Below are 23,511 nucleotides of genomic sequence, written 5' to 3' on the forward strand. Positions count from 1 at the left end.
CGTGAGAGCTGTTTTGATTTTGGATTCCCCTCCATGTTTCCGTCATCTCGCTTGCTGATTGGCGACTTGTCACATTCAGCAGGCTGCGTGCTCGTTTGTGGTGGGGACACACCCCACACACTGGGATATCGGCCCATGACAATCCAGCATGTTAAATATCCACGATTTGAGGTCTGAGTGGTCACGACGTCCTTCCAAACAGATTAGAGCGCTCTTAACACACCACACACGGCAGGAATGTCTGATAAGGTTACCTTTAAACATCACGATAGTTGGAGCATCTTGAAAATTGTCAGAAGTGAAAGATCGGGTCCGAAATAGGTATAATTATAATTATGTTGCCATATGAACCAGGCATCAACTAGACTTCTCAAATGCATCGGGGTGTGATTTTCTGAAGACGTGTATGAAATTAACACTTAAAAAATGTCAGGGAATGCAAGGACATTTGTGTTCATGATGGACCCAACCATCTTCATGCGCAAGTACACTTCGATCAACAATTGGTCTAAAAATGAGAAGGTAGAAAAAGTGGGTGTGGCGATTTTCCAGCAAGTGCACAAAAACATATATCAATTTTTTTGTGTGTGTGTGTATGAAGGTTTGAGAGCTAATTTGAATGACAGAGGGGGTCAGAATGTGTGAGACACACTGATGAGTAACTGGCACAGGAACTGAAAAAAGTACTGCTTTACTAGCTTCTTTATTTCTATATAGTAGTAAAAGAACAACTTTCTTTCTCCAAGTGATTTTCAGAAAGACTTCACACCACAGCACCACCACTAGTTGTGCTGTGGTGTTGAAGTTCAGTCTTTGTGCAGTCATCCTGAAAGAACAGATGAATTGTTGATTCCCGGGCATACAGGTATTCCATCACAGCGCCACAAAAAATCTGTTTATGAACAAAAACTAGTCAATAAGGTTTCTCATTAGAGCATACGCTGCCACCTTCGGTTCTAGATGGTAGCCACCCTTGCAGATAACCGGTCCATCCCCTCTTCTCATAACTAGCTATCTACCTATTGTAGCCAAGTGAAGCAGCTCAACATTTAATATTTTCCCATCTTTGTTTGTTTGTTTGTTTTTTCATTGCATGGCACCACCAGTTCATAAAATTTCATCTCAAAATGTAATGCTACTTACTTCAAACCAGAGTCAACCACATTTTCTTCATTTAACAAGTAAAACAAATAATCTAAAACTAAGAGAAATTACTACATTTTACAAACATGAGTAATTGCAACATGCACTATTTCTCATATAAAAAGCCAACTTTTGAATATTCGATAGAAATAATGTTTAAGATTGATCCCGAACACCCGAGTTCTGAACCTGAAATACTTGAACCGTTTAAAGAGACTGATACCTGTGAGCTGTGCTCCACCTGAGCAAACACCTCAGGGTCTAGAGGTCTGTGGTTGCTGAAACTCTTCGAGCGTCCTGCTGGAGTTGTCTTGCGTAACTGTGGACTCTCCACCTAAATATTCAGAATAGATCTGTTTCAGTGTTTACCAAACAAAACAAAACACGATGCTTGCCAAATACGTATCTTGTGGTACTAAAGATGAATGACATCACACTGAACAGTACCTTAGTTTTAAGCGAGGAGTGGCGTGTGACTGAATTCAGGATGCTGTGAGCACTGAGAGGTCGTTTGTCAACAGTCTCTTTCACCAGAGCGCCCCTACAGGAAGAGAAGTTGTTCTCACTCCACCTCCCACCCCGCTGGTTGCTGGACTGTCACTTTCTGAAGCTCGGAATGTTCTTCGGATGCCCCCAGTCTCTGGGCGTTTCCTCATCCTGGATGGAAAAAATATTTCAGCAATTTTTAAAAATTTATTTATTTTGTTTAGCTATGTACTGTTTATCATAGTCAGTCAAAATCCAACAGGTGGGGTTTGTTTAGTGAGACTCACTTGTTGAGGTTGGCTAAGTAGATATCAGCCACATGGGCTCCAGTAGGTGAAGCAGCGCTGCCTCTAGTGGACACTCTCTCCTCCAGAACATCTCTGGAGTCAACGTCAGTCTTTGGACTTCCCCGACCCCCATCAGACCTGAAACAATCACACTTTAGTGCATCCTCCATCTTGCACAGGAACAGCAAAGGTGGAAGTGAATCTTAAATGAACTTCTTAGGGCCATGTCACACCTTGACGATTTAGCCAGCATATGCTGACAGCCCTTTTTCCACCAAGTGCACAAGAAATTCTGCTGAGTAAAATTTACTCTGCTAGGATAACATTTGGTCCCAGTCTAAATAGAGTAAAAAACACTCTATTGTAGAGTGAAATAAGCTCTACCGGTGTTGCCAACCGAATGGTCCCCGCCCTACCTTTACTGCGCATGTGTCATTTCGGAGCTCAGATGCGCTGTGGATGGACTGTCTTCATCCAAAGTGATCAAATGGATTAATGGGATTATTAACCATCAGACAAGATAAAACCTCTTAAAATTTCCTGTGTGGTTCAGGTCAGTACTGCACAGTGTGGTACGAGCCGGAGCAGTTATTCTGGCTTGGTTTGTGTTTCTACCACTGGCAGAATCCTTTTGTTTGGCAGGTGGAACATTTAAATATTGACGAGCACGTCATCCAGCATGTGTACACTGTCTCGTGGCGTCTCCACTCCACATGAAGGCAGAACAGAATAATTTAACATTGTTTTATTTTATTTTATTTTTGTCTTGGTGGATCATGGGATTTATTTTCATCGTGTGCAGAATGCTGATGGCTGGATGGACCGATCAGACCATGGCTCCGGCATCCTCAGGGTGAGAAATGCACCTGTAGCAGAAAAACCATTGAGGTACCTGCTTTAAAATGCTGTTTCCAGCCACAAGTAATTAAAGTATTTTCAAACGTCATCGTCCAAAATCAGAACCCTTATGTGGATACGTTTTCGTCAGGCTGTGATGATGAATCCAACTGAAAGGAACAGGTAAGATTAAGACTTTATATTTACTCCATGTGTAAATGGTTTTAATATTTGAAACAGTCAATCAGTGAACACTATTAATAGACATATTTCGACTTATGAATAACTTACAAGAAACATGTGTCAACAATCACATAACTTACCTACAACTTATGTTCTGCATGTGCGGGACGTATGGGCCATATGCTGGCATGTGTGAGAATATTGTGCATGTCCAAAATCTTTTGAGGTACTCGACGTATTATGACATATATCAGCATGCTTCAACCTGCTCTTAATTCATAAAAAATCTTACCCATAACTTATTGGATGTACGCCAGCATTTTTAATACAGTCGGCATATGCTGGCTAAATCATGAAGGTGTGACAGGGATCAAATTTTTTGTCCAAACTTTTGCAGCAAGTGTACAAACTATTAGGGGTTAAAGGAATTAAGACCACGCCTTATCACCCCCAAATGGACGGGTTGGTGGAGAGATACAATCAGACCCTTAAAAACATGCTGCGCAAGTTTGTCTCTACCACAGGTACAGATTGGGATCAATGGCTGCCCTATCTTTTATTTGCCTACCGGGAAGTGCCGCAGGCATCAACTGGGTTCTCCCCCTTTGAATTGCTTTATGGGTGCCAGATTAGGGGCCCTTTGGATCTCCTTAAGGACTATTGGGAGGATCCTAAGCCAGAAGGGGAGAATGTGGTGGCGTATGTGGTAAAGATGAGGGAGAGACTGGAGGAGATGGCTGCATTGGCACATGATAATATGAGAGCAGCCCAACGTCATCAAAAGTCCTGGTATGACCAGAAGGCAAGAGACAGAGTTTTTACTCCAGGCCAGAAAGTGTTGTTGTTGCTCCCAACCAGTGAGAATAAGTTGCTAGCAAAATGGCAGGGGCCTTATGAAATCATCAGACGAGCGGGTAAAGTCACATATGAACTGTATATGTCTGATAAACTCAAGAAGCATCAGAAATTTCATGTGAATTTACTGAAAGAATTCCAGAGTCGTGAAGAACCTATTCAGCAGCACTTATTGGTTCGGGTAGTTCAGGATGAAGAGGTATCTGAGAAGTTCTTTCCAACTTGCACTGTAGATTTTGGGTCAGTTGACCTGTCACATCTGTCTACCAAAAAGCAGGAAGCCATTCAACCACTTTTGGATCCAGAACTCTTTCAGGAGAGTCCAGGGTTCACGTCGCTTGTACAGCACAAGATACGGATTAAGGAAGATGCCCCGGTACGACAGAGGAGTTACCGGATACCAGAGAGATTGGTGCCAGTGCTCCGTAAGGAGATTCAGTTGATGTTGGAAATGGGGATTATTGAGGTCTCATGCAGTGAATGGTGTAGTCCGATTGTTCTGGTGCCAAAGAAGGATGGCTCGCTAAGGTTTTGTATAGACTTCAGATATTTGAATGCTATTTCCAACTTTGATCCATATCCAATGCCCAGGGTGGATGATCTGCTGGAAAGAGTGGGCAGAGCTAACTATATCACCACATTGGACCTGAGCAAAGGATATTGGCAGGTGGCTCTGGCACCAGAGATAAAGGAACTGACGGCCTTTAAGACACCTTTTGGTATGTATCAGTTTAAAGTCATGCCTTTTGGCCTTCAGGGGGGGGCCGGCAACATTTCAACGGCTAATGGATTTTGTTTTGAGGGATGTGTCAGACTTTTCTGCAGCATATTTGGATGATGTGGTGGTGTACAGTCAGTCGTGGGAAGATCATGTGGTTCACCTTCAGGAAGTACTGAAGCGCATTAAAGCAGCAGGGCTGACTGTTAATCCTCACAAATGCGCTGTGGCTCAGAGGGAAGTTGAGTACCTTGGTTTTGTGATTGGCTTTGGAAAGATAAAGCCTCAGGTGGGGAAGATGGAGGCTATTCAATCCTTTCCAGTGCCTACTACGAAAAAGAAGATGAGAGGCTTTATTGGAATGGTGGGATGGTATAGGAAGTTCATCCCACAGTTTGCAGATAGAGCGGCAGTGTTGAATGACCTTACCAAGGCCTCTGCCCCCACTAAGGTCATTTGGACAGAGGAATGTGACAGGGCATTTAAAGACCTTAAGGAAGCGGTCTGCTCTCAACCAGTTTTGCATAGTCCAGATTTCAACAAGCAGTTTATTTTGCAGACTGATGCATCTGGAGTGGGTCTTGGAGCAGTCCTTCTCCAGGAGATGGAGGGGGAGAGGAGACCGGTGGTGTTCCTGAGTCGGAAGTTATTGGAGAGAGAGGGAAGGTACTCCACTATTGAAAGGGAGTGTTTGGCTATGAAGTGGGCCATTGAATCCCTTCGTTACTATCTACTTGGACGGCACTTCATTTTGGAGACAGATCATCGTGCTCTCCAGTGGCTGAAACGTATGAGGGATGCCAATACACGCATCGCAGGATGGTATCTTTCTTTGCAACCATATGAATTTACTGTTCAGTACAGACCAGGAAGGTCAAATGTGGTGGCTGACTGTTTATCCCGGGTGTCTGAGACCTAAGGTATTGGGTTTTCTGGGAGAAGGGGAAGGAAATGTGATGAAGTAGCACTTCATCACATGAATTGTGTAAAGTAAATAATTGTATAGCACTTGGAATTGCTGATTTGTATTTTGGTTCATATTTTGTATTTTAAAGTTGGTATAAATGATTCTTGATTGGGAATTGGAGTATTTAGTAAAATGGGGTTTTGTCTTTCAGATCCTGTGAAGGAGAATATTGAGATTTCAGGGTCAGATGGGGGTAAATGAGTAGGATAAAGTTGATTGAAAAGGCCTCTTTACTTACCTGTCTGGTGCCCTCTCCAGGGAGTTCAGGCAAAACTTTTCTTATAAGCCTGGATCCCATTTAAAGGTTTTGGGAGAGGCCATCAGATGGGGATGGGGGGGGAGAATTGGTAGTTGGAGGTTTAGGTGTTGAAAAATGTTTTAGTATTTGTGTAGAGGGTTTTAGGTGTGTGTGTGTGTGTGTGTGTGTGTGTGTGTGTGTGTGTGTGTGTGTGTGTGTGTGTGTGTGTGTGTGTGTGTGTGTGTGTGTGTGTGTGTGTGTGTGTGTGTGTGTGTGTGTGTGTGTGTGTGTGTGTGTGGGTGTGTGAAGTTTAAAGGTAGTTTTTAAAATGTTTGTATTTATGATAAAGGAGAAACATTTGCAATGGAGGAGGTGGTTCAGTCCAATCAGGAGCAGAGGATAAAAAGTGGTGCCAGCTGGCTCATTTTGGGGTGCGGCTGTTGATGGAGGCTGAGCTACTCCTTGGAATTGCTTTGAGTACTGGGCTCCTGTTGATATTGAAGAATAAAAAGAGATAAAAAAAAAGACGGTTTCTGCTTGGTCATCACTGTTTCCAGCCGCTCACAGGTCGTCGATGTCACAAAGACAAAGATGATATTGCATGGCTGCTGTTCAGTGTGGCTGGGCACAAGTCAGAAAAGGTTTAAACCTGATGGAGCTTGAGAGGTGCTGCAAAGAAGAATGGGCAAAACTGCCCAAAGCTAGGTGCGCTAAGCTTGTGGCATATTCAAGAATACTTGAGGCTGTAATTGCTGCCAAAGGTGCATCAACAAAGTATTGAGCAAAGGGTGTGAATTATGTACATGTGATTTCTTAGTTTTTAATTTTTTAATAAATTTGCTAAAAAAAAACAAACAAAAAGAGAACTTATTTATGTTGTCATTATGGGGTGTTGTGAGTAGAATTTTGAGGGGAAAAATGTGAATACTTTCTGAATGCACTGTAACTTGTAAGATAGTGACATGAAGGGACACTGACCAAGCATAAAACTATAACGAGTTGGGAGTGTGAATATGTTCGATCAATGAAGGGGGTGAGGACTGCTTGCAGTTCAAGAGTTATTATTTTTTATGCTATATGGAAAGTGAATTTAAAAATGTGTAAAAACAAAACAATAAAACACCAACAAATCTTACATGTCTTGGACTATAATGTACTGGTGTGGCACCAGTCCCTCCATTCCGTTGTATCGTCCCTCCCACCAGTCATCGGACGCTCGGTGGTACAGAAGTAGAGATGCTCCTTTCTTAAAAGACAGCTCTCGATTGGTACGGCCGGAGTAATCAAACCGAGCGATGGCTTCCACTGGGTCCGACTCTGAAACAGCCAAGGAGCCTGAGATTCAGAGAACGGGAAGTGATGGAGAAGCAGGGGCAGTGACAAACGAGCGAAAGCGAGGGAGCAAGAGAGAGACAAAGGAGGGGGAGAAAATTGAAGCCAAATTAGTGCGGAGCAGGTTAGTGGTCAGGTGTTTAGCCACTGCACAAATGCTGAACTTGCTGAGCAATAACAAAGCAGCATTAATGAACATGTTAATAGAGCAGGATGTCAGTCAGCTGGTTCAAAATGTTAGAGCTGCAATAACATGAAAAAAGCAAGGTGAGATCTCAGACTTGTGGCACAATGAAACAAGCTTTATGACATTGTTGTACTACGTGTAGGAGAGGCTGTGTTATATACCATCATCACTGTTGTGGCTGGTGGGCACGGTGTCAGGTGCTGGTTCTTCCACAAGAGGGGGCTCACAGTGTGGACTGTCGCTGAGGTAGAGAGAGACCAGACAAAAATACAAGCGTTAACAGTGTGAGATCATATTACCTGTTTAACCACATGAGCTCAAACACAGCATGTCACTGGTTCACCCAGAGCTGGGTGTGAGTCCATGGGGGTGTAGGCACACCCCAAGATTTCTGTCTATTTTGTACAACAGGGCCTGAGAAGTGCTCCATACGTGTATACACACACACACACACACACACACGCTTTGATAGTGCTTCCGACCAGTCATGGGATGGAATATAAGAAAACTTCATAAGGCCCGTTTTCACCACAGGTGCTTGCAGGCTAGTTTAGGGGCTCTGACATCTTTGCATGTGTCTCCACTGCACGGCTCGATGCTGACTCGTCTAATTTGCACACGGGAAGGAGACAAACAACACCAAGTGGCATTTGTAATAGTGAAAGTAAGCAGAAATGAATAGACAATCCACATAGGAGAGAAAACACGACACAGATGGACTGATGTGGTGGAGGTATATACATAAATGACAAACTAGGTCCAGTGAGAAACCAAATCCTTAGAGGAATGTGAAAATCCACATCAGCAAACATGGATACCGAAATTAATTACAACATAAAACAGTGTAGAGAAAAATGTTAAAGCAGGACTACAATCAACTGAACACCACATGAAAAACCTGAGAGAAAAAGGAAAAGCTGATGCTGGAGTACAAGTGTCTGAGTGACCGCAACAATAAAAGTGGCTCACACTACAAAACTAACGGATGGCGACATGGAAACAAAACCTCACTGCTTTTGTTGGATGACAGACATGGCATTGGAAAGGACGTCGGGAGCTATCTGTGATTAGAGATAAAGAAATATGGAATACTATTTGGTCTTTGGCAAAAAACATTTCAGTTTGTACTCGGATAAGAGCAATACAATTTATAATTTTACACAGACTGCATCGTATCTCCTCATTGCAGGCACTTCTTAAACCACTCTTTGTCCCCTTTGTGTCTGAAGTGTAAAACTGAAGTGAGAACCTGAACTCACTGTTTTTGGTCTTGTCAGAAGCTTCAAAGATATTGGATGGAAATTACTGGTGAAATTGAGAAAATATTCCATATTAATATCGAAATAGAAATAATACAGAAATTGATTCTGGGGCTGCCAAGCAAATATATGAAAACAGTAACTGATAAAAGACTATAATATTTTACCATTCGCAGCGAGGAAAAATATTCTTTTGCAGTGGGTTAGTGACAAGTCGCCTTCTGTTTGTGGCTGGCGTAAAATAATTTTTTATCTTCTCCCTTTGCAATACCTCACCAACATTATACATGATAATGAAGACCAGTTTTACAGAACATGGCATTCTTTTTTGGACTATATTGGTTTGGACTCCTCTTCGGCTTTATTAAAAGGACTGTGGTGGACCTGAAGAACAGTTATGAATGGGACTAACATCTGGACAACTGGAATGTGCCACACTACTCTCTCTAGTATTTTATATATATATATATATATATATATATATATATATATATATATATATATATATATATATATATACACACAGTTGGTTAATGATATTTTAAGACTTTACATTGTCTAGCAATGTAGTGAGAATCCAAATTTTAAAAAGTTAAATTACTCCTGCTTTTACCTTCTGAATTGGTAATGATAACTAGCAAGCAAACCTTTTAAAATATTGCCTTGCATCTAACCTTAAGGTTTAAGTTTGTTTGCTCTGTATCACTAGCATTGGACGCTTCCTGTCACTGGGTTCTTCACTGCAGTGAAGGCACATTGGTTGAAAAGGCCAGTTACTGAGCTGTTCTGTACATGTTTGTGAAATCTGAGAAGTAAACCCGGGAACGTGGGCCTTATAGATACTGGAGGCCAAAGAGTAAAGTGGATGAGAGTCCATGACTGCTTGGATGGAATGCCAGTCGCAATCAAGGCTGGTACCCATTTACAGCCGCGTAGACTGGGACAATACAGATGAAGTGTCATGTCCAATGACCCAGACAGTCTGAAGCACATACCTGCGAGTTCATCTCCAGTCTATAGGTTGGTAGTCCAACATCTGTACCACAGACCATCTACTCACCTGAATTATCTTCAATTATAATTCATTAAGAATTGCAAATAGTGCAACTGATAATGGTACAGCTGCTCAGAGTGAGCTGCCCTCAAGCACTGAGCTACTGTGCACAAAGAAGTTACCAACTAATGGTGGGGTGTCACAGAGAAAGAGATTGCTCAATAACAGACCATTGCAATCTAAACTCTGTTTTTCCAAAAGGCACATTGAAAAATTAAGATTAGATGTAATCTTTAGCACTACTGGAGCTCAACCATGTCATTACTGGAAAGCTGACTGTTGTAGGCAGAGGGCCTGTGTCTGGTGTGTGCATGCTTTGCAATCCTTAATGTGGACTTTATTGCCTTCTGTGATGGAGAGTAATCTGACCATCATGGCCCCCTGGCCCTAAGCGGAGTAGTTGTGCGGAGCGAAAATGACAACAACCACCTCGTTAGTTATATTTATACAGAACCTAATCATTTGGGTATGTTTGGGATTCATTAATACCATCCCGTTCTGAGGCTGTAACTAACTATTTTTATAATCGATCAATGAATTGATTAGTTGTTAGGCCCATAAAATGTAAAAAAAAAATTGTGACACGTCTATCAATGTTATCCAGAGTCCAAGGTCATGCCATTTGACCACAGCCCAAAGATATTCTGTTTACTACTGTATAGAAATAAAGAAGCTAGTAAAGTAATCCAGAAAATATTCACATATACATAAGAAGATGAAATCAAGGAATTTGGATATTCTAAAAAAATCATAATTAAAAAAGATACTCTATGGGTGACATCCATTATACACAGTCTATGGTGTGGATGGAGAACCAAAATGACAGATAAAGCTGACTAATTTCATCTTACTCCTCTTTTTAGAACCTGTCATCACCAGGCCATACCAGAAATCATCTCCTGCTCCAGGGATGGTGTAGATGGGACCCTGCAGCTCCTGCACCCCAGGAAAGATGGTGTCATGGTGGATGATGATTGTTTTTATAAGCTCGTTGACATGGGCCTGGCATGAGACCTGGTCGTGGCCCTCAGGCACAGACATCAGGGTGGGTCCAAAACAGATGGCCAAGTTGTAGGGGTCCATCATGTTCTCCTCACTGTACTGAGACAGGCTGCGCAAAAAGAGAGCAAGGTCATTAGAGAGGTATTACGTCACTCTTCTCTTTATAAAACAAAATAAAACATATCACACATCCAAACTGTAACAGCTTCTGAATAATCTCGGCATGGAAATCTTCGCAGATACTTAAATAATAGAGCCTTAAATGGTAAAATGGATTGCATTTATGTAGCGCTTTTCCATCTGCATTAGACGTTCAAAGCACCTTAAAATTATGCCTCACATTCACCCATTCACACACCGATGTCGGTGTGCTGCCATACAGGGTGCTCACTACACACTGGGAGCAATGCTGGGATTAAGGACCTTGCCCAAGGGCCCTTAGTGATTTTATTGTCAGGCTGGGGTTTGAACCGAGGATCCTCTGATCTCAAGCCCAATACTTAACCACTAGACCATCACCTTCTCTTCACTTAAAAATGTTGATGTCTGTTATGTACCATGTTATGTACATAGGTTATATGTACTAACATATGATACTACAAAATATGCTCAAATATTTTGACTCAGTATGAAACACACAAATGTACTAATATGCCTTAATATGCTAATATCTTCGCATCACCTCATGTTTCAGCTGAGAGGCCGGAGAAACTCTGCTAATGTGTATTTAGGGAGTTAAGAACCTTCTGTTCTGGCTCTTGAGTTTTATGGGAGCTTACGAGGCTCAAATTACCCTACTCTGAAATTTCAATTCACTCCTTTGGTAAGGGACTGTAAAATTTTATTTATTTATTTTATTTTGGTATATCCATATATGTACAGTATGTGTGTAAAATTGACCTATCATGTGTGTTCAGGTCTTAATATATTCAAATACATCTCAGCCAGAAAAACATTCTGGACCAAGTGTTTTTGATGCGGTGCCTGTAATGAATAGCGTAACTACTGCGCCTCCTACTGTGTGAAGAGGAGTGTTTCCTCACTCGTGGCAAACCACGGGGCTCCTTATATGACATCCTGGATTATGTAAATAGATATATTAATCTGTCCCTTGTTTCTGTGAAAACAACAGTTAAAGCTGTCACCCTAAATTATTCAGAGGGAAGAGTTTCCCTTGTCTTCTTTACAGAGCATGAGCTGGATTAGGGCCTGGGCCTGTAAATCCCATTAAAAACTGGCTGCATAAACAAAGATGACTACAAGTGGAAAACCAGACTGTCTCTCAAAGAGGAAAGCCTCCATTTTTTGAGCATTGATGGGGTAAAAATCCCAGCTGTACTGTGGACTCAGATGACAGATCTTACTGAACTATCCATCAAGGTTAAGAGATGCATAATGGAACCATATTGTGCAAAATCAGTTTTATCTACAAAGTTCCACAATTATAAATCCACCCTGGACAGGCAGCCCGTCTATCGCAGGGCCACATATAAGACAAACACATTCACACCTATGGTCAATTCAAAGTTTTAATTCACCTAAACTACAAGTCTTTGGAAGTGGGACTTTGTAGGTATGTTCTCCCCACAAACACGGGGAGAACATGGAAACTCCACACAGAAAGGACCAGGTGGGAAGCAATTGCAGGACCTTCTCACTGTGAGGCAACAGTGATAACCTCTAAGCCACTGTGCTACCCTCTCAGTTGTCAAGAGCAAACCAAAGCAACAGGTTGTCATATGACCCCAACCGCTTATCCATGTTGGCCACTCAAATGCACAAAATAAAAAAAAAAGTTATTACTGGTTCCTTTAGGGTCACTATAAAGGCACATCGAGGGTAAGTAACTACATCTATGTGTACGCATGTAAAGAGTCCGGAGAACAAGGTTAAACCAACAGTAGTTACCTCTGCTATTGCAGAAATTGCCCTATGTTAACAACAGACATGGCGCAGTCTGACATCAAAGACAGAAGATGTTGCAAAACAGAAACTCAGTTTTCCTTGTCTACCTGTCAACCCACACAACTGAGGTTCTGAAAATCTTCACCCTTAAAGCAGTTTTGCAAAAGCTCAATTTTCAGTGAGCTAATATGCATGTGGACAAAAGGCCAAAACACATAGAAAAAGCTTGATTTTCCAAAAACAGAATACCTGTGTACATGTGCACAGGGCCTACGTCTAGGCTAATGTTCTGTTTCAGACTTCTAGGACGAGCATGGTGCCTTTGACAACTGACAACCTGTATTAAAAATAACACTAAGCATGATTAGGGCTAGCATATGCTTTCACATGTTCATGATTAGTGTGGAAATGTGGCCACGATAACTATGGTCAATTGTTAGTGTGGTTAGCATTAACCACCGTTAGTGGTGGTGATCCTGACCAAAAACAAGAAAAGCAAGTCATGTCTGGGAGCATGTGCTGGTGCCGTGCTTTGCCTCATCCACAACACCACAGAACCTCATTGGATCCTGGATGGTACTCATACAGACAACTGGTCCATCCCCACATCTCTAAAGTAACCATCTATATGCCATAGCCATGTGAAGCATGGGTGTCCCTTTGACCATTTACAACTGCTGAGTTGCTCAAAGCTCAGGCTCCTATGTGTTGGATTGTGTACAGATAAATCAAAATATCAAAGCTGATGCTCCCTCACAATGCGAGCAATACTCAGCTTAGTCTTCTTCAGTAACCACTCATTTGATACAAAATCATTCTAGTAGTACACAAGGATGCTCCGGACAGACCTGGTATCAAAAACATCCAGTCCTTAACTTAGCTCACTGGTTAGTGTACAAGTCTCCCAACCATACAGTAAGACAAGAAGTGCCAGGACTCTAAAGACATGGACATTTGTTCTCCTGCAAAGGTATTAGCATCATGACACACCTCTGACCAGCAATATGACAATTCCATAAACTCTTCCCAGGTATCTCTCGATGTCAAAGGCTGAGGACCCATAGTGCAGCAGATAAGAGAATATTTAGAGCGGAATCCTGCAAATGGTGATAAAAGCATCAAATTTGGCAGAAACAGTCCTCAGACAATCCTCTTTTGGAAAAGAAAAACGATTGGCCACTTGAATTTTCAGTTGCCGTTCAGGTAGAGGTCAATTGAAGAATTACACAGGAGTCAAAATTAAAAGCTGCTCCAATCATATTGAAACCTATGCCACATTATTTGCCTGATCATAAAGATTCCAAAAAGGTATGGTTTGGACGGTCTGTAACTGAATTCTATGGAGTTATGGGATAAAAACAGCAAGAATGGTGACAAAGGTCAGTGTCGGTTTGTACAGGGGTCAAAAGTTAAAATTGCTCCAATTTTGGTAAATTTTGGTATATGATTTTAATTTTGACCTCTGTGTAATTCTTCAATTGACCCCTACCTGACCACCGATTGAAAAGTCAAGTGGCTAATCGGTTTTTTTTTTTCAAAAGAGTCGTGTCTAAGGAGTATTTCTGCCGAATTTGATGCTTTTATTACCATTTGCATGATTGTTTCAGTTATCTGCTGCACTACCAGAGAAATAATAATAATAATAATAATAATTATTATTATTATTATAGTGCTATCTTTATTACTAACCATCAGTCATCAAACGCATGTAGCCATAATATTGTTTGGTATAAATGACTGTACACTCCTCATCCAGAAATATGGTAGTTCTTGAGAAACTTGGATCACTGGTTCTAAAAGTTGGCAGAGGCAGACACTCCGAGTGAGCATGTAGTTACACATTGTTCAGTAGGGTGGTCCTATTTTTGCAACTTTTGAAATTTGAAATTTTGTTAAGTTTTGAAATTTATTACTCTGGCCTCCTAAATAGGTTCCAACTGATGGGAAAAAATGTGATGTAAAATTTTGTTTGTATGAATTAATTTTTATAGGTAGCTCACAAGTAGTGAAATTTTGCTATTTTCTGCTATATAACACAATACAAACTAAAGCTTAATGGTGCCCTAACCCATCCTATACAACACATCAAAGGTTCTGATGAATCCTCTGCTCACTTAGAAATTCATGCTGGCCTCCACATGTGATTTTCAAGCTTTAGTTTATATATTGTTATATAGCATGAAAATGGCAAAATTTCAATGCTTTTGATCTACCTCTAAAAATTAATTTATACAAACAAAATTTATACAAAAAAATCATCAATTTTAACCTATTCAATTAATTTCAATTCAATTTATTTCCTTTATATAGCGCCAAATCACAACAGAGTTGCCTCAAGGCGCTTCACACAGGTAAGGCCTAACCTTACCAACCCCCAGAGCAACAGTGGTAAGGAAAAACTTCAGTGGGTCAAATTTCAAAACTTTGCAAAATAAAGACCACCTACTGTTCAGTGTGTGCTTGCATGTGAAATCAAATTCAAATCTGCTTTTACGTCATGCTAGAAATACTACCGAGCCTCATCATTACCTAGTCTTGACATTGTAAGGCAGGATCTGTACTGTTATTATTAAGCGATGGTTTTTCTCATTTCAAACCCGGGCACTGGTGTCAGTTTTCTCAAACGTGTTTTGGTGTCATTGTACTCACTGATTGAGGAAGGCAAATAGATATCGCATGATAATCAAGGTTTTGCTTGGCAGAGATTGCAAAACTTTCTTAATGTGGGCTGCCCGCTCCTGGAGGCTCTCCATTGCTGGAAAGTAGCAAACATGACACCCATGAGATTATTCGCACAGTCAAACATAAATGGACAAACACACACAGGATGAGACACCCACAGACGCAGGACATGAGGTCATGGAAGACTTCCTTAGGGAACAGGGCGTGGTCCAGTCCTCTAAAATAAAGCTTGAGGACACCAGCAATGGAATCCATGTCGTGGTCGTTCTGATCCCCTGCCAACGGGTCCTCACCTAAATGTGAGATGACAAGAAAACAAACAGGAAAGAAGGCATATAAAGGTCATAGGTCAAAACATGAACGGTTTAAAATGCTAGTGGCCTCTGCAGAATGATGCAGTCTCACCTCTTTCAAAGGCATTTTTGATGTCGTTGACTTCCACCTGAGAGCCTGACACTCTGAAGATGCCCTCATGCTGCAAACCTGCACACACACATGCAAACAGGTACATTTTTGAAATTATTAGTAAGACATATTACAGATTATTACACTTTTATCTGCAGAATAAGATGCAGGAAGAATTCTGCTTTTATTTTTGTCCAGATCCTATCACATTTCACGTAACAACATAACCAATCAGCGCACAGGAGAGCTCACGCTAAACCTATCACATCTCCAGAGAATTTCCTCACCATGGCGACTGATGAAGCGGATGCAGCTCTCGACCATCAGAGGAATCGTCTCAGCCAAGTCCTGGAAAAAGAGAGAGAACTTACTCTCGACAGGTGAAGCGGACGGGAGGCAGGAGGATTTCTGCACACATCTGCACGCTCACGCATCAGTGCGCACATCTAGGAGGGGTGGGTTGTCAAATGTGGGGGAGAAGAGAGGGTGGGCGCAGTGCCCAGCTGTTGCTAGGAGACAGGATTTCTCTTTTCCCTTTGTTTGTTCAGGGCTTCCAGAAATTTACAGGAGGTGAAACAATGGCACAGGGGCCAGTGTGTTTGTGTGTGACTCTGTCACAAAGTGAATCCCAGCACAGCTTTAACCTGTTTGAAAAATGACATCATAATCCTATAATTTCTGTCAATCAGTTTGTTACATCACTCCACCCAGGACCTTTGTCCAATTTCCACTATACTTGGTATGTGGATGAAGGCCAACCCTGGAATTACCCCGCAAGAATGATTTTTGGCAAAGGCCAAGGCCATTGAGGTCAAAGGTCATTTTAAAAAGTCTGTTGGCCACCAAACTTGGCACACATATGTCATTAGGTTGTTGAACTGCCCAACTAAGACCAAATTTTCCAAAGGTCAATCATCGTTTATAAGCTTTGCTTCTGCTCACCCCCTTTTTGGTCACACATGTCACTGTGGAATTGTCTTGTGTATCAGTTTTTGTTATTGTCGAGTTTGTGTGCCAAAATAAGTTCAATAAAAAGTTCAATTTACCAAGGGGAAAAAAAAAAGGTCACTGGGGTCAAAGATCAATATATGCTTTTCACTCCGATGGGGCAGCGCAGTCTCGTTTGAACCACTGTGTGATATTGCGGGATTTGACCACTTCCGGGGACAGCCTGCCAGTGCGCTACACAAACACAGCATCACGTCACACGGAAAGATGGTGTACTGTTTTGCTTTCAGCTGTATTACTGAAGCAGTCGCAAAAAGTGCCGTTTTTTCAGTTCCCAGTGGAGAAGAGAAGATGAGACAAATGGGAGAGGTTGTGTCGGTATGTTTTTGTAAGATTTAATGTGAATAATGAGACTATGGTGCCCAATTTGCATCAAACCCAGCACACATATGTAGGTGGGCTGTGGAATTGCCCAGCTGAGGTCAAATTTGCCAAAGGTCAATCACTGTCAAGGTCAATGGGGTCAAAATTAAAGTTATGCACTCCAATTTGCACCAAACTAGACGCACATATGGAAGTGCATTCCAAAATTGCCCAGATAAGGTGAATTTTGCCAAAGGTCAATCGCTGGGGCCAAGGTCATGTCTGCCTCATTGTTTGTTGGCCTACTTTTCCCAGGTGCTTTTGCTGATTTCTACCAAACCTGCTATGTCAATGAAGGTTGACCATGAATTTCCCTAAAAGAATATTTGGGCAAACGTCACCTATTTTGATTTTCAACTCGATTTTGACAAACAATGACACACACTCGATGGATTCTATAATTGGCAAGGTCATCTAGAGGTGAGTCATTTGGGTGAAGCCAAGGTCATTGGGGTGAAATGTCTGCCATAGCCCTGACTGTCTTTGTGCCCACAAGTTCTATTACCTACTGTCTTAAGTAAGTGTCAGCGACTGCCACAACAGAGAGCTCCCACAAGGGGGAGCCACAAATATAAGCTTTTCTAACGGAGAATTTATTTTTACTAAATTTAACTTTGCATTATAATACTTGAAAAAATAGTAACTATAGTTATGTAACTGTAAAGCGATCATCTATACAATATGTTTCCACACTTTGTGTCAGACGAGATGCCTGTGAGAAAACATGCGGACCGAATAAGAAACAATCTAGAAGTCAGCAGACGCTCAGAAACAGACAAGTCACTAAATTACCTGGTTCCGGACTGCAGAGTTTCTCCGTCCACTACACACACAGAGAGAGAGAGAAGAAACAGCACCCTGTCATTACGTCTCCAGAGAGATCATATTTATACACACACCACGATGGTAAAGCTCTATTTATAGGCACAATCACATGCACGTGTGTAGAATATCTATAAACAACGAGAGGGCAAATAACAGCCTTAGCTGCCCACAAATCCAGCTGAGACGCTGCTGTGGTACGCACAAGTGTGTGTGTGTTAGTGTGACACGCTCCGTCACCACACCTACCTGGCAACAACGCAGTCAGTCTTTTGACCTAATGAAGGGACAAAAGAGGCAAGAGAGGACAGAAAAAGGCAAAAGTTACAGTAAAATCAGGACACATGAAAAGGAAAACATGGGCCAAACAACAGGTGAGTGAATCTTCTAGTATCCCATCAAGAAGTGTGGTAAGAATACAGTGATGACAAACTAACCATATATGAGAACATCTGTGTTGACACAATATTGTGAATTTGAAGTTTTTTGGGGAGCAATTTATGCAAAGTGCCTCCTCAATTATTATATTTGACAATTTCATATTCATGTCACACAATACACACACATTGTGAAATAAAAACATCTTTCAGTTGAATGGTAAAGTATCCAATATAATATACATATGCATAAACAACCACAAAATCTAACACAGTAATAATTTAGCACTTTAAGTGGAAAAATGTACAAAGTGCTCAACATAATAAAACATAACAAAATCCTACATCCAGTATAGTAGTTAAACTATTAAGCACAAATAAATCTTACAGAACAGCACATATATTTAAAGCCGTACTCTGCTGGGTTTTTTAATGTTTAAGTCATTAAAAGAATTTTCTTTTGCACCACTATCATTTTATTCCTTAGCCTTTAAATATGGGAGTCATATTATGACATTGAGGCTTTTCAGGTTTCAAATCCCGCACAACCTCGGAGAGGTCGCCGCTCTGCGAGATCTCAGTAACATTGAGAACTGCATTGAGACGCTCTGATCACGCTGCACTTTAACCGCTGCACACGGACAACACCATTAACATCGCAACATAAAACTATTTTTATATTGTGCCTAAAACTCTCATGAATATATTCTCTGGGTTTATAGATGTTGTTATTGCGTTTGTTTTATGTAAACATGCGAGAATCACAGGCTGTCTGTCCGTTATTTTCAAAGGGAGCTGCTGTGAGCTACGCTCGCTTCCTGATCATGTCATTTGCTCTTTAATGTCTTGATTATTGTTCTTTACAACACTGTTTGTCCTCTTTGTTCCAGACTAATATATATAATATGTCTGAAATTCAGTTTGCGTTTATTAAATTCCACGCAGATTAAACGTAGCAGACACGGATTATTCGTTATAATTGTTTTAGCAAGTTTTCAGGGTATCATGCATGCAGGCTCTTATTAACGTGATGAAAAGCATAAAAAAATTACATTTTTGTAGTATAATATTCATTTACAATTGTCATAATGTGGGTTCTCTATGTTGTTTTGACTGCAGCGACTCTCTGGCACGCAAGGCATTATGGGATACGTGAAAGCCCCGAATTGCCAATATCATCAAAATTTGCACTCTCTGGGGAAAAAAAAAAAATTCATCTGACGGGAAAAAATTCAAACAGACGTCCATGCACTGCATTCGATAGTGATCATAGTGAAGTTGCGCAAATCTGGGCTTCCCCAAACTTGCGCAACAGATGCTGGAAAGCACACAGCGACAGCCAATCAGAACAGAGAAAGGCAGCATGATGCCGGCTGGCTTCTCACTCAAACAAAATAAACCAAGATGGTGGAAAACACTCTGAAACAGCTTATTTCTGTATAAATTTAATGTTTCTAATGCATTTTGGAAAGAGAGTGGCCCAACCGTTGGTTCAATAAAATAAATACATGAGCATATACGCCCAACCACAACCGACCAATGAGCGCGCTTGTAAGCTCACTTCCGGTTTCAACGTGGGAGGGACAAAAGGCGGATATTTTTTCGCCGGCTGCGAGAGGGTTCGCAGCCCATGGAAGGGCTGTGATCTAAAGCGGTTCTGTTTGGCTCATCACACCCAGAGAACAGTGTCAAACTAACACCATCTTACAGCCAACAACAGCATTTTGTTCGAAAACTGTTTCGTCGTCATTAACAGGCTTCCGTTCAAAATGCTTACGAAGTTTGTCTGTTTTGATCCATTGCGGTGTTTTCGCAGTAATTAAACACGACACCGTTAAATGTGTCAAACATACGCCACAATAGAGCCTTAAAAAGTGGTGTAAAAAATGTAGTTTAGATCCACAAAACATGTCAATACACGATCACGGTTGGGCGAATAAGATAAGACATTATATTTATCTGCCCAACGGTTGGGCGTATAGCCTTTGCCTTTTGGAAAAGTCACAGAGAAATAATCACTTCAAATTCAAAATGCTGTTTTTGAAACCAGATAACACATCTGAAGTGATTTAGAAGACATCTTATGGATGTTACATGCACGTCCAGGGAATGTGCATAACGCAAGGTCAAAGATAATTTCAAAATCTCATGCAAGCACATATATGCTTCCTAATATGGATGGTGTTAAAAGGAAAATAACATTCCTTATACTCAGCAAAATGACTTGTGTAAAATGAACATTAACAGTGTTAAATTAACACTGCCAGTGTCTCTATATTCCTCACTGACCCAGTGTGGACCCATATAGACAATGTCAGTGTTAATTTAACACTGGTGATTTGGCTGTGTAGAACCCCCCCCCCCCCCCCCCCCCCCCCCCCCCCCCCCCCCGACCAATATGTTGTCTTCATTAAAATAAGCTGTAATTTTGCAACATCACAAAATAAACTTACATTATAATGCTTGGGGGCAGCACGGTGGCTTGGCGGTTAGCACTGTTGCCTCACAGCAAGAAGGTCATGGGTTCAATTCCCACCTGTGGCCTTTCTGTGTGGAGTTTGCATGTTCTCCCTGTGTTTGCGTGGGTTTCCTCCCACATCCAAAGACATGCAGGTTAAGTGGATTTCCGTAGGTGTGTGTGTGGGTGTGACTGTCTTTGCTTGTCTGTTTGTGGCCCTGTGACAGACTGGCGTCCTGTCCTGGGTGTACCCCGCCTTGCACTCTGTGACTGCTGGGATAGGCTGCAGCCCCCCGCGACCCTTAATTGGACCAAGCAGTTGAAGATGAGTGTGTGTGAGTATAATGCTTGAATAGAAACTAAATTTTGTCAGTTTTGTGAAATTTGAAAGGCCGTACAGCTTTAAAATCAGATAAAACTGCAAAACAAATGATAGACAATAAGAAATAAATGAAATTAGCCTTAAAAGATTCTACTGAAGTGGACTTTCTAATGTCAACAGGCAGAAATGTTCCAACAAGTAGGAGCACAGTGGGCAACAGCTCTGAAGCCTGCTGATGTCTTCTTAACCCTGGGAACACAGAGCAAGCCCACATTCTGGGACTGCAGGGGACAAGAAGGCACATAGGGTTCAACAGTTTCAGCAAGTTAGGTGGATGCGTGACCACTTGACCAGCTCATATACTCCTCAGGAGGTATCAGTGTAGATACAGTGTTTACCATGCATTGCTAATAAATTACAGGTGAGCCCGTTAACTCACTTTACCCGCGGTCCAGTTGTGGACCCCCAAAATTTAGACTATTGTATAAAAGTCCATTTTGATTTGACTGTTTTTGGGAGGGATCGTCAGTGCGGATGATTCTGGACAATGATTCCTTCTTCCTCCTCCAGCTGCTGCTTGTCATACACGCACACATGTGGAGTGGATCTGGAGTGGGTTCAGAATTTTTTTTTTCCTCCCTGGCTGCTGCATGTCAGCATTGAGGGCTTCGTCAGTGCGGAAGACTCCTGATGATTCAAAGTTTTTGGATGTGACTCTTTGAATCCTTGCTGACAGTTCAGATTGGGCCAGAATTTATACACACACCTGCCGTGAGTGCAGCAGCGTGCAGCAGCTGCCTGCGCAGCAGCTGGGGGGAGGGGAAAAAAGATTCTGAACTTTAACGTTATTAAGAAGTGCAACAGTGAACTGTCTCTCTGCCTGCCGACTCTCCCCTCTGCAGTCAATCTTTTATACTATACTGGTACTATACTATACTACTATACTCTTTTATACTATATACTGGTGGCAACAATTCACTACGCCCTTACCACTTTCAGACACCAGACACCACATAATCACACTTCAAATGGTCGAAATTATGGCAAGGTAAGATGATTTTTTTTCTTTTTGGTTGAACTTATTAAGGGCAGCACGGGGCTTAGTGGTTAGCACTGTTGCCTCACAACGAGAAGGTCATGGGTCCAATTCCCACCTGTGGCCTTTCTGTGTGGAGTTTGCATGTTCTCCCCGTGTTTGCGTGGGTTCCCTCTGGGTGCTCCGGTTTCCTCCCACATCCAAAGACATGCGGGTCAGGTGGATTGGAATCTTTAAATTGTCCGTAGGTGTGCAAGTGGGTGTGACTGTGTTTGTTTGTCTGTTTGTGGCCCTGTGACAGACTGGCAGTCTGTCCTGGGTGTACCCCGCCTCACGCTTTATGACTGCTGGGATAGGCTCCAGCCCCCTGCGACCCTTAATTGGACTAAGCGGTTGAAGATGAGTGTGTGTGTGTGAACCTATTAGCTCACAGTTTCAGATAACTTGCGGTCCAATTTTGTGGACCCCAATTCATGCAAGTTAACGGGGGTCACCTGTAATATGTTCACTGATTATGTTGGGGGGAGACAGAATCACTCTATTTTGAGTAATATGCAAATATATTCACCAAACAACCCTAAAATCTAAGAAGCTCATCTACTCGGCGGTGTATATGTTGTTAGTGTGAAGTATTTATCATGTAATTCTTAATGAGTTATCGTGTTCACAAAAATGTGTCCACATACTGAACGAGAGGTGTCAGCATGAGGGAATCATGTTCTGTGTACTATGTTCTGTTTGGAGGGCCCAACAAAGAGGGAACAAGCATGTTGGAAAAGAGGACTCATACAAACCTGGACACACACACACACACACACACACACAAATGCGGGCCGAAAGGATAGAAATATGAAACACGTCACAGACACTCACTCTCTCCCAGTGTCTTCTGGATGAGGTCATGCTTGGCTTCCAGCTTGGTGATCAGATTCCTGCCTTCCAGAAACTCCTTCAGTTTCTATAACACACACAGGTTTCATAATGAGCGCAGTGTCACATGGTCTGGTGGAACTACAATAAGACATGACGCTCTGTCAGCAAGATGTTTCTACCAAAATACTGCAAGTGAAACAGTCTACAAGCATAACCATCTGTCACCAACCGTGAAATAAAACTGCTCCGTCTCCTGCTGATTTGCTCGTCGCTTGGCCAGACTGGGCTTGCTCAGATAAGATTCGCTGACGGAGGATTTAACCGACTCCATGCTGTTGCTGTGGTGGAAGCACTCAGACACATCATAGTCCTCAACTGTCACCATGTCCTGGATGGTGGACAGAGTGGCCTCCATGGTTTTCTTCACCTGGTGACACAGTCGAAGCGAGCGATAAGACACTCGAACATAATGTGGTGAAGACAGATGGTAGAGGCTTAATAAATGAGATGGATGAATGAGGAAGACTGCAGAGACATGCTGTTGAAGAAAGTCTGACCTCTTCGTTTTCTATCCTGAGTGTGGAGAGGCGGGACTGCAGCTGCTGACACCTCTGGAGCAGCTCACCTTCCAGCGGCTGCTGTGCGCACACCACACTCGTCTACACACACGTACACAAAGGGGTGTGAGATAGAAGCACAAAAATGTCTGCGA

General features: G+C 42.0%; 1 protein-coding gene across 1 annotated transcript in view; it reads right to left on the reverse strand.

Annotated features, from left to right (window-relative positions):
- The window catches only part of srgap2 (SLIT-ROBO Rho GTPase activating protein 2), a 286,727-nt gene that overhangs the window by 3,613 nt on the left and 259,603 nt on the right, over positions 1–23,511 (reverse strand). The window contains 16 exon segments of the mRNA XM_034166920.1: positions 1,367–1,477; positions 1,591–1,683; positions 1,686–1,800; positions 1,917–2,054; positions 6,851–7,049; positions 7,395–7,474; positions 10,433–10,657; positions 15,103–15,208; positions 15,294–15,428; positions 15,541–15,618; positions 15,828–15,888; positions 17,704–17,734; positions 17,983–18,010; positions 22,800–22,884; positions 23,029–23,226; positions 23,357–23,458. Of these exon segments, the coding sequence (XP_034022811.1) occupies positions 1,367–1,477; positions 1,591–1,683; positions 1,686–1,800; positions 1,917–2,054; positions 6,851–7,049; positions 7,395–7,474; positions 10,433–10,657; positions 15,103–15,208; positions 15,294–15,428; positions 15,541–15,618; positions 15,828–15,888; positions 17,704–17,734; positions 17,983–18,010; positions 22,800–22,884; positions 23,029–23,226; positions 23,357–23,458 (1,785 nt within the window).

Source organism: Thalassophryne amazonica, chromosome 3 (assembly GCF_902500255.1).
Source record: "Thalassophryne amazonica chromosome 3, fThaAma1.1, whole genome shotgun sequence".
Taxonomy (NCBI): Eukaryota; Metazoa; Chordata; class Actinopteri; order Batrachoidiformes; family Batrachoididae; genus Thalassophryne; species Thalassophryne amazonica.